Here is a 12,119-nt window from a genome sequence, read left to right on the forward strand (position 1 = left end):
GGGCGGGGGGCAGGTCACCCAAGGGCCTCGTGCATGCTGACCTTAATGTAGTGATTGATCCTCTCCACAGAGGTGAATCGAGCTTCTGTCTCGGATGCCAGTCTGACCGTAAACTGGAACAGTCCTGTTAACTGGTAACAGAAAGCAAAATTCCAAGGGAATTCACTGTCAGTATGTACCAGGCCCTGCACGAGCACTTCCTCTGTCGGGAGCCACCTGGGACATGCAGCGGCAGTGCAGGCCCTGTCGCTCTCCTACAGGAGGACCCACTGTCCCTCATCGCCTGCAGTGCTCAGAGAAGCTGAAAGAAGGCAGATGGCACTGTGCACCTGGTGGCACTGCATTCTTGGACCCAAGGTTCTTCTAGTCGTCTTTGTATTTATAACACACAGCTGCAGCTGGAGAATTTCTGGGCCCCTTACTAGTATCTGAGCCTGGGTGTGGTAGTCACAAGTAGATTTCAATCTATGAGGACTAGGGAAAATGCTTCCGGGAAAGTAAGATAAAAGAGATAAGGCGGAGAAAAACTAAACACAGAGCCTCTGCACTGCAGCCTGGGATTCTGAAGGGAGAGTGTGTAACACTGTTTCCTCCACCAACCACAGAGGAAGCCTGGTATCTGCAAAGACATAACACTCTGGAGCACCTCTGGCTACTTATTTTTATCTTTCCAAAATGGGAAAATGTCAAAAACATGGATATACAAGACAGTAAGCGTAACTAACTCCTGTGGACGGAAGCTCTACCTTAAATTCACGTACTGTTTCACCTACACTTCACTCTCCTGTTCCACCCCCCATATTATTTGGGACCAAATCACAATAATCCTATCATTTTATACACAGTATTTCAGCTTGTGTCTCTATAAGTACTCTTAAAAACAATTCCAGTACCATTATTTAAAAATTTTAATAATTACTTAACATCTTCAAATACCTAGTCACTTTTCAAGTTATCAACTGTTCTTTGAGCTATCTGAAACTCTTCAGTCATCCTTAAAGACCAGAAGGATTATCTATCTATCTGTATATCTATCTATCTAATTTATCTTGACATTGGGAAAATTGGCAGCCCAGGGAAAAATTCACAAAGCAGTGTACTGAGAGGACTAGAAACACACAAGGAAGGTGATGAACACAGAAACTCATGATTACAAAATTATTCTTAAAATCAAGTTTCTGTATGAACAGCACCTCATTCCTAAATGCACACAGCAGAATGAAACCTTTTCATTCCCAGGTTCCACCCCTACCTCTCTCCTATAGGGAGTGCCCTGAGTGTCAAATCCTGTCACTGTCAGAGCAGACCCGGAGATCCTCGGGGGCAATGATGGTGAACCTTCCAGAGCTCCCAGTGATGACAGACAGCCTGCTATGGCACACATGCCATAGGTCTTACCATGCTCTAGATAAAATACAGCTTTAGGATACAGCCCCTCCAGTACCCCCATTCCCGCCCCATGGACAGCTCTTGTACACCAGCACAGGAAGGTCTCAGACAAGCAACAGTGATGTTCCCAACCCAGACACCGACCTGGACAGCATAGGAGATGGCGAGACCTGCGTAGGCTGGGGGAATCTGCCCATGCATGAGAACAATCATCAAGCCAGTGGTCGTGATCAGGGCGATGCTGATGAGGTCCAACCGCACAGCCAGCCACCTCATCGCACAGGTGAACAAGAACAGGGGAGCCTGGTTGTCATCCAGTAGCTCCTGGTACCTGTAAGGAAGACAGAATAACCCATGGGCAAACCAGGTCCACATTCACAGATGATGTCAAAGCTTCGAAGAACTACAGAACCAGGGCAGATACGTAAGTATTTTCTGCTTCTGAGAGTGTGGCACGGGAAGTCCAGGAGCACAGGTACTCTAGGCCTCACACGGAAGAGGAGGTGGTGTTTTTTTTTTAAAGTAAGTCATCCTTTAAAAAAATACTAAAGATGTTAGAAAGAAGTATCTGCTGTAGTAGCATAGGGAACGCATAGAAAAGGAGACCAAATAGAGGCACTTATGCTATCCTTCAAAAATATCACAGGTCGGTCAATTGCAGCTGAGTTAGTTAGAAATACAGGCAACTGACTTCCAGGAGAACATGGTGGACAGATAGCAGCAGCTACCAAGGCTCTCTGAGAGACCCAGCTTAGAATCCAGGAATGGTGCGGAGTGAGGAATCCTAAGCAAGAGGAGATATACCCTGCTGACCCAAGAACGAACTGGGCTGAGAAAAACCAACTGGGAATGCAATCCTGGTGCTATAACAGGAAGAGATAAAACCTCAGCGTGGAAGCTGGAGCCCGCGCCATTGCAAGACGCGATTTGTGTTTCCTGCCGCCACTGCTGCGTCTGAATCGGCTCAGCAGGAAGAGAGACGCGTGAAAGCTCCGAGAACAGGAATTGGTGAACTGAGCTGAAAGTGGGACGGGCGGGAGCTGTGCATCGACCTGCGGTAAATGAGGGAAACTGGGACTCTTCCACAGACTAGGAGGCTCCAACAGAGGACATTCTGGGACCAAGCAGACTTGCCGAACAGGGTGCTGTAGTGACCTCAGTCACATATCCCCCTCTCTAGCGGGATTGGTGAGCAGTGCCTAGCCTACGTGACGCTGCTGGCTGAGACCCAGTAGGCTAGCACAACCCAGGTCCCAGCACCTGGAGGTGCACCCTAGCGGTGAAGCCTTCGGTAGGTTGACCTGGAGTGGTGGGTCCCACATAGGCTGCCCGGTCCGTAACTCCCTGGTGCGCTGCGGTGGGCGGGAACACCTAGCTGGCGCAATTCAAACAGACTGTGGCCGACAGGGAAGGAAGCTGGGGCTCCTATATATGCTTGTATTTAAGGAACAAAGAATATAGGAAGAGGGAGCAACAAGAAAGGCTCCTCGGCCCCCAATCCTGAGAAACAGGCAATAGCAGACACACCACCAATAGACATTAAGCGCTACCTTCAGAGCCTCATAGACGAGTTCAGGAATGAAGTTATTAATGACCTAAAGCAAGACATAAGCAGAATAGTTAGAGAAATGCTAAGCACTACCCAAGGAATGGATGAACAGAAAAAAAGGGAGAACTGTTTGATGGAGAAAATAGAGAAAACACAGAATAAGTGAAGCAGGTTCAAAGAGATTACCAGGAAACTAAAAGCTCTATCGAAAACTGGCATAACAGCTTGAAAGAAACTAAGGATAGATTATCTGAACTGGAGGGCAGATTTGTAATATGGGAGCATGAAATGAAAAACTTCTTAAAAATAACAAAGAAACAAATAGCAATAATACAAAGACTAGAAGATGATAAGAGGATCTATAACTTAAGAATAAAGAACATAAAAGAAGAGGTAGGGACACAAACAAATGAACTACAAAAGCTACTTGCAGAAATAATCCAGGAGAATTTTTCTAATTTAGCAAAAGGTAAAGATACTCAGATGTATGAAGCATACAGGACCCCAGCCACCTAAAACCTAAACAGAGCTACACCCAGGCATATAATAATCAAAATTCCAGAAATCCAATATAAGAACAGATTATTAAAAGCTGTCAGAGACAAGAAACAGATCACTTAGAAGGGAACACCCATCAGAATTATAGCAGACTTCTCAGCACAAACCATCAAATCGCGAAGAGCATGGGAGGAGATAATTCAAGCTTTGAAAGATAATAACCTCCATCCAAGATTGATATATCCTGCACAACTATCCCTGGAAATTGATGGAAAAACAAGGTGCTTCCAGGATAAAGAGGAACTAGGGGAGCATGCAACCACCAATTCAACCCTCCAGAGAATACTGCAGGATATTCTAAAAAAGAAAAATACGAAGAATCCAGAAATAGTGGCAGAGAGGCCACAATGAATGGAGCAGAAAACAAAATGAAGAAGACAAACTGACAACTAATGACAGAAAAAGAGCTCAACAGAAATGAGGCAGAGAAGATTGGATGACAGGAACAGCTATTTTGGAGAAAACGATGTCATAATAGGTAATGCTGATTTAATATCATCTTGTTTTGAAGTCCCATCAAGCTTTTGTTCTTCTGTCTCCATAGGTCTTAACATGTTGTATCTTATTGGATTTTATTATATATGATAGTATAAACAAAAACCTTTATAGACAAGGAGATTATACAAAACCATTGTTCATTTTCTGTTAGTTGATTCTAAATACCCTGTAATACTGTCATTCTCTTGAAAGGTTTTACATTGTTTTGATATATTTGATGCTACAGTATACGCAGTTATACTCAAAGATTTCAAGGAAAGAGACAATATGGTAACTACTTTTATGTTGGGATTATCTTGTGGTGAAACACTATTTTGCTTAAATGGTTATGTTTTGATCTGCGCTGTTTTGTTGTTATGCCCTCTTTTATCTCAATCTCCATTTTATTATTTACTTTTTTATTTTTATCCTTTTAATTAAGGGAAAAATAAAAAATAGCAGGATGTATTATAGTAACCCACTTTGATTTTCTGTTAACTTGATTTGAAGCCCTGTATTGCTCTCACCATCTTGTTTTGACTGATGTTCCTCTATTCTTGTTTTGCTTGATAGTACCAGGTTTGAAAGTTTAAGCAACAGCTGTGAAGATAATGGGATTCATTATAACGCCCATTCTGGTTGACTATTATCTACTTTTGAAGACCTGTAATGTCTCCAATGTTTTGGTTCTGTTGGTTTCATTCTTTACTGTTTTGTTCAATTTTATTATAAATGATGATATAGGCCATTCTATTGGAGATAGCAGGAGGCATTATGGTAACCATTGCTGATCACCTTGTATTGTGTTTTTACATTATGTATTATGTCCATCCTTTTGATTTGACTGACTCTGTTTTGTTATGTCACATTTGGTTTTATTCTCTTTAAAAAAAAAAAGTAATAAGAACTGTGGAAGTAATAAAACCCAAAAAGTGTAATAGTCATTGTACAAAAGAGAGGAAAAGAAAGTGCTCTAAATGATATAACTGCATGTATATTTAAGTGTATAAGATAGACAATGATATTACTGAGTTTTGTTGGATCATTGAACAGAACTGTTTGCAGTCTCACTGTTTGAATGTCTACTTTATATGCTTTAATTTTGTAACTTGAACAAATATTTCTAAGATGACAATATGTAATCCATTAACTAGTGATTTCCTACTGTTAATTTTTTTTTCTGAAATTCTGTATAACTTGTACCCTTTTTCTGCTTTTTTTCCCCCTTTTTCTCCTTAAATAAAATTTAAAAAAAATATATCACAGGTCAGGGTCCTGTTCTATAAGGAGATTACAAGGGCAAATAGCTCAAATAGTCCAAGACCAAGAAAAAGAAAGTCTCATAGCCAACGTGAGCCAGCAGCCACCGTGCACGGCCACTGCACCCACAGCCACAGAGCTTAACAGTAGCAGAAGCGACCTGAGCCATGCGAGTGGGACTCAACTTTTGCCACTGAAGGTACACGGTGCACTCGAGGAGCCCTAGCACCTCTTCAGACCCCTCGAGAGCCCAGGTCACCCATACAGGTATCAACTGTCAACAGAGTCAGTCAACTTCAAAGCAGGGGGTTTTGCTGGGCCCATGTGCCTTCTTCTTCTTCTTATTATTATTATTATTATTGTGGTTTTTTGAGACAGTCTTGCTCTGTAGTTCAGATTGGCCTTGAACTCCCCATGAAGCCCAAGATAGCCTCCAACTCATAGCAATCTTTTTGCCTCAGGCTCCCAAGTGCTGGGATTACAGGTGTATGCCACCACGCCCAGCTCCTCCTCAACTGCTTCCTTCTTCCCATCTCTAGAGCCCTGATCCTCACTTTTAGTAGTTTTTATTTTTAGTTGATTTTTAGCTCATGATGTATAATGTTTACCTTTGTTGTGCGTAGCTGATTTGCGCATGACATCTGTTATCTTTTTGCTTCCGCTTTCCCTCTCCCACTCCCCCTGTCCTGGGTCTCCTGGACCAGTTCCATTTGCATAAGCTCTGTCTCTGTTTCCTTTTCCCAATCCTTTATTTTGCTCTTTATTTGTACTCTAGCTTTCTCAAATGTGATACCATATGGTACTTAAGCTTACGTGTCTGATTTCAGTTAACACTGTATTGTGCAGGTGTATCAATTTATCTTTTATAATGGAATAGTATTCCTTTATGTATAGAGACCACATTTTCGTTATCCATTTCTCTGTTGATACACAGGCTGCTTCCTTCTAGGATTTAGCTATTATGAACTGCGTTACCATAAATAATGCCTCACTCCAGTATCAGGTCTTTAATTCTTTTGGGAAGAAACATAGAAAGTGAATAGCTGGATCAAGTGGGATTTCTATTAGTTCTCTGAGAAGTCTCCATGTTGATTTCCATAATGTTTGTACTAATTTATGTTCTCACTATAATGTCCCTTTTTCACTGCAGCCATTGCAAATGGTTGTTATTATTTGATCTTTGTCATTCTTCTTGGTATAAGATGAAATTGTAGAGTTGCTTTAATTTGCTTTTCTCATATGTTTGTTGGCCACTTGTATAATTTTCTGAGAAGTATCTATTCATTTCACTTGCCCATTTCCTAACTGGGTTTTTATTTTGAGGGGTCAAATGTGTTTTAGTTCTTTATATATATACTAGATATTAATCCTATGTCAGGAGTAGCTACCAAAAAAAAAAATTCCCCCATTCTATAGGTAGTCTTTTCACCCTGATTGCTTTCTTTGTTTTACTTTTTTAAAAAAAATCATGCTTCCTTTTTATGCAATTTTTAGATAAAATTTAGAACAAGAAATAAAAATAGGAAAATGTAAAATTCCAGTAAGCTTAGACTCATGGGTATGCATTTATCACCATATGCACGATATCTTAACTCTTGAGAAGATACATAGAAGGGAAACAGCAGAGTCAAATGGAATCCCTACTGCATTTCCTCTGGAAATTTTTCCATTCACTTACGTTTACTGTGTGTACATGTATTCAATCTATTCCACTTTTTTTTTCTTTCTTAATTTTTTTTGTGGTGCTGGAGTTTGAATCCAGGGAACAGTCTACCACTGAGTTACAAATTCATAGCCCTTTTTATTTTTTATCCAGACTGTGTCTTACTATGTAGCCCAGGGTGACCTTGAACTCAAGATCCTCCTTACTGGGGCTGGGGATTTAGCTCAGCAGCATAAGCACCTGCCTCACCTTCTTGCACGTGGCTCCACTCTCTGTTTAAGCCAGAAAGTGTTCTCCTGAGTCATTAAACATTCTGAAGATAAATTTTCCTACTTTGCTATTTGAAATTTTAAGAGACAATTATTTAATTTTTGGGACAGGCAATATATGCACAAGATAGGAAAACTCAAACTGAGAGAAAGCTTATCCGGAAATCAGCCTTTCTCTTCTGCCCAGCCTCCAGCTACTCAGTTTCCACTCCAGGGACAAGCAATGGTTTCTCCCATACTATTTCACAGATAGTCTAGCTGCTGCACACACAAACACACCCTCCAAAGGAAATAGGCTAAGCCCTCAGATCTGTGCCCTGTTCTTTCACTAACGCTGTCCCGCAGAGCTGCCTCATTCTTTAAGGCCCACACAGTAACCCACTGGATGGGTGCACCACAGATTACCCACTGGTCCTACAATACAGCACAGGTAGTTTAGCCCCACTCTCTGCTAATACCCATCTCCAGAATGGCGGTGCATGTAAAATTCGTAAGTGAATAATACTCAATGGCTAAATAAGATGTTGGATTAATGTCAGTAACCACTTTTATTACCTCCCCCAAAAGCAAAATAACATCAAATACACCATTTCAGGAACAAATGCCAATAGATGTCTATGTTTTTGTCTTCCCATTTGCATAAGAGAGTTTCAAACGACTGAACTTTAATTATACACTGTGCCTTAAACCACCCACACCCTTGGCAACGTGCTTTATCATCCCTAAACCAGAGACTCCTGTTAAAGCCTGGGGTGCCCCTGGACCCCAGCAGCACCCACCTGTGCAGAAACTCCTGCCCTTTACTGTAGGCATGGATGGTGGCGAGGCCCTGGATGCTGGACGTGATGTGGGAGAGGAATGGAGACTGCGTGATATTGTCCAGACGCTTGAGCTCCCGAATCAGGACCCTGCGAACGGATTCCAGGTCTCAATGGGCGCAGGTGGCCTGACTTCCTCTCCACCCCGGCAGACGCCAATGCCCCCAGCTTACCTGGACACGATGTGCAGCACTGAGAAGAGGATGACGAGGGGCCCCACAGCCACGAGGAACCACGGGAAGACCCCAGCTATCATCCCGACGCAGAAGAACACCAGGATGACGTTCTGGATGAACATCTCGGCCTGGAAGGGCAGGCGCACGTCGACTGTGGAAACCGGGAGGGCACAGACGTCAGAGCTGAGGCTGGCCACAAGCTACACGGCGCTCAACACCAAAAACAAACTGCACAGAACCCACGGGAAGATGCACTGTCTTTACGCTGCCACCAAAAGAAAGTTTAGAAATCTGGCTGCTTTTAATTTTTGTTGGAACAAGAAATTTAATCTCCCTCCCCCGCCCCTTTTCTTTTTTCTTTTTTTTTTTGTCTTTTTCCTTTTTATCGGTACCAGGGATTGAACTCACGACTGCCTGCTTGCAAGACAGGCACTTACGCCACTGAGCTAAATCCCCAGCCCCTACCTCCACCCCTTTTCATTTGGTCACTATCCTGCCTACCCGTTTGCGACACTTTTCCCCTTTACCAAATTCTGTGTGTTTGTTGTAAAATATTTGAAAAATAAAGAGCAAAATGAAGAGAACTTACATTCTTAGCAATATCAGAAAGTTGTTGCTAACATTTAAGAAATCCTTCAACAGGGAAAATGTAAACATACTCAAAAGTTGTAAGGATACAGACCCTTCACCAGGTATCAGCACTTTCTTCATCTCTCCTTGGCTATCTCCTTACCTCATCCCTTGCTTTCTTTTGGCTGACCGACTTCTGTAAACCCCAGATATGTTGATAGCACTGACTTTTTCCCTGTGTGTGTGTGTGTGTGTGTGTGTGTGTCTGTGCGTGTGCTTGCATATAACAGACACAGAAATATGTTATGGACCAGTTCAGTTGCCAGGTGGCTCTGATTCCTACCTCTAGCCATGACTTTGTACCGATTGTTGTGGCTTGGCATAACTGACACTATCTTGAGCCCTACATTTAACTAGTGCCTCGCATTTGACTCAGGACAATGGAAAATTACTCAGAGTACAAGTCCCTTGAGAAAAGCAGAATGAGCTGCACCCAAAGGAGAAAAATTAACCTGCTCAACAAAAGAAGCAGAGTACAGGTGTCAACCAAAACCTAATGTAAGATTCTAGCTAAACTGTTTCCAACAGGCTGTCTTTTTGTGGTTCTCTGTTTTAAAAGCTCTGAAACTTTCCAGTTCAGGACCACTTGTTTGGACTCTGAATCGGGGGTGGAGGGGTGGGGTGGTGGTATGAGTCCTGTATACAAGTGGTCCTGAGCTCAGCTAATTAAATTTCAAATTTATCAAGAACTTCCGAGAGAACATGGCGGATAGATAACAGCAGCTATGGAGGCTCTCTGAGATAGCCAGCTTAGAAACCAGGAATGGTACGGTGTGAGGAGTCTTAAGCAAAGGGAGATATACCCTGCCGACCCAGGAATGAACTAAGCTGAGAGAAACCAACTGGAAATGCAATCCCGATGCTATGATCGGAACAGATAAAATCTCAGTACTGAAGCTGGAACCCGCACCTCTGGAAACCGCGACTTGAATTTCCTGCTGCTGCTGCTACGTCTGAATTGGCACAGCAGGGATAGAAATGCGAAAGCTCTGAGAGCAGGAATCAGCGAACGGAGTTGAGAGTGGGACTGGCGGGGAGTCCCGCATCACTTGCAGTGAGTGAGAGGAACAGGGACCCTTCCATAGACTAGGAGGCTCCAACAGAGGACATTCTGGGACCAGGCAGACTAGCCAGAACAGGACACTGCAGTGACTTTAGTCTCATATTCCCCTCTCAAGTGGGATTGGTGGGGAGCACCTGACCTGGGTGAAGCCGCGGACTAAGACCCAGTAGGCTAGCCCAAACCAGATCCCTGCCCTGGTGGTGCGCCCTAGCAGTAAAGCCTTCAGCAGGTTGACCTGGAAGGGCAGGCCCAACATATGCTGCCCCAGTCTGTCTCTCTCTAGTACCCTGCAGTGGGCAGGAACACCTAGTTGGCAAATTCAAACAAACTGTAACCCACAAAGAAACTGGGCCTCCTATTATGCCTGTATGGAAGGAACAAAAAATATGAGAAGAGGGGGCTGGGGATTTAGCTCAGTGGCATAAGCGCCTGCCTTGGAAGCAGGCAGTTGTGAGTTCGATCCCTGGTACCGATAAAAAGGAAAAAGACAAAAAAAAAAAAAAAAAAAAAAGAGAAGAGGAGGCAACAAGAAAGGGTCCTCAGTCCCCAATCCTGAGAACACTGATCCAGGAAAGGTAAATGCAAAGGAGAATGAGGACAGAAAACATGCAATATCACACATGGCACCAATAGACATAAAGCGGTATCTCCAGAGCCGCATAGACGAGTTCAAAAGTGAAGTATTTAATGATATAAAGCAAGATATAAGTAGAATGGTTAGAGAAATGCTAAGCACCGCCCAAGAAGAAACAGATGGTAGAATGGAAGAACAGAAAAAAAGGGAGAATTGTTTGATGGAGAAAATAGAGAAAACACAGAATACGTGAAGCAGGTTCAAAGAGATTACCAGGAAACTAAAAACTCTATTGAAAGCTGGCATAACAGCTTGAAAGACACTAAGGATAGATTATCTGAACTGGAGGACAGATTTGTAAGGTGGGAGCATGAAATGAAAAACTTCTTAAAATTAACAAGGAAACGAACAGCAATAATACAAAGGCTAGAAGATGATAAGAGGATCTATAACTTAAGAACGTAAAGAAAGAAGTAGGGACACAAGCAAATGAACTACAAAGGCTATTCACAGAAATAATCCAGGAGAATTTCCCTAATTTAGCAAAAGGTAAAGATACTCAGATGTATGAGGCATACAGGACCCCAGCCACCTACAACCCAAATAGTACTACACCCAGACATATAATAATCAAAATTCCAGAAATCCAATATAAGAATGAATATTAAAAGCCGTCAGAGACAAGAAACAGATCACATCAGAATTACAGCAGACTTCTCGGCACAAACCATCAAATCACGAAGAGCGTGGGGGAAAATAATTCAACCTTTGAAAGATAATAACCTCCAGCGAAGATTGATATATCCTGCACAACTGTCCCGAGAAATTAATGGAGAAACAAGGTGTTACCAGGATAAAGAGGAACTAGGGGAACATGCAACCACCAATTCAACCCTACAGAGAATACTGCAGGATATTCTAAAAAAGAAAAATACGAAGATTCCAGAAACAGTGGCAGAGAGGCCACAATGAATGGAGCAGAAAGCGAAATGAAGAGGACAAACCGACAACTAATGACAGAAAAAGAGCTCAACAGAAATGAGGCAGAGAAGGTTGGATGGTAGGAACAGCCATTTTGGAGAAAACAAGACATCATAATAGGTAGTGCTGATTTAATATCCTCTTGAAGTCCCATCAAGCTTTTGTTCTTCTGTCTCTATCGGTCTTAACATGTTGTATATTATTGGATTTTATTATATGTAATAATATAAACAACATTTATAGACAAGGAGATTACACAGAAACCATTGTTCATTTTCTGTTAGTTGGTTCTAAATACCCTGTAATACTGTCATTCTCTTGAATGGTTTTACATTGTCTTGATGTGTTTGTTGCTACAGTATACGAAGTTATACTCAAAGATTTCAAGGAAAGAGACACTATGGTAACTACTTTTATGTCGGGATATCTTGTGGTGAAACACTATTTTGCTTAAATGGTTATGTTTTGACCTGTGCTGTTTTGTTGTTATGTCTTCTTTTACCTCAATCTCCTTTTTTTATTATTTACTTTTTTATTTTTATCTTTTTAATTAAGGGAAAAATAAATAAAAAACAGCAAGATATAGTAACCCACTTTGATTTCCTATTAACTTGATTTGAAACCCTGTATTGCTCTCACCATCTTGTTTTGACTGATTTTACTCTATTCTGTTTTGCTTGATAGTACTAAGTTTGAGAGTGAAGACAACTGT

The 12,119-nt window shown here is 42.0% G+C and overlaps 1 protein-coding gene across 4 annotated transcripts in view; it reads right to left on the reverse strand.

Annotated features, from left to right (window-relative positions):
- Abcc5 (ATP binding cassette subfamily C member 5) overlaps window positions 1-12,119 on the reverse strand; it is an 84,332-nt gene that overhangs the window by 15,953 nt on the left and 56,260 nt on the right. For all 4 annotated transcript variants that reach the window (XM_003477051.5, XM_063261135.1, XM_063261133.1 and 1 more), the window contains 4 exons: window positions 8,157-8,310; window positions 7,945-8,073; window positions 1,534-1,720; window positions 42-131 (listed from right to left, as the gene is read on the reverse strand). In XM_003477051.5, the coding sequence (XP_003477099.1) occupies window positions 42-131; window positions 1,534-1,720; window positions 7,945-8,073; window positions 8,157-8,310 (560 nt within the window). The remainder of the gene's footprint in view (window positions 1-41; window positions 132-1,533; window positions 1,721-7,944; window positions 8,074-8,156; window positions 8,311-12,119) is intronic.

Source organism: Cavia porcellus, unplaced genomic scaffold (genome assembly GCF_034190915.1).
Source record: "Cavia porcellus strain 051 isolate PalLab524CR breed Dunkin Hartley unplaced genomic scaffold, mCavPor4.1 scaffold_14, whole genome shotgun sequence".
NCBI classification, from domain to species: Eukaryota; Metazoa; Chordata; class Mammalia; order Rodentia; family Caviidae; genus Cavia; species Cavia porcellus.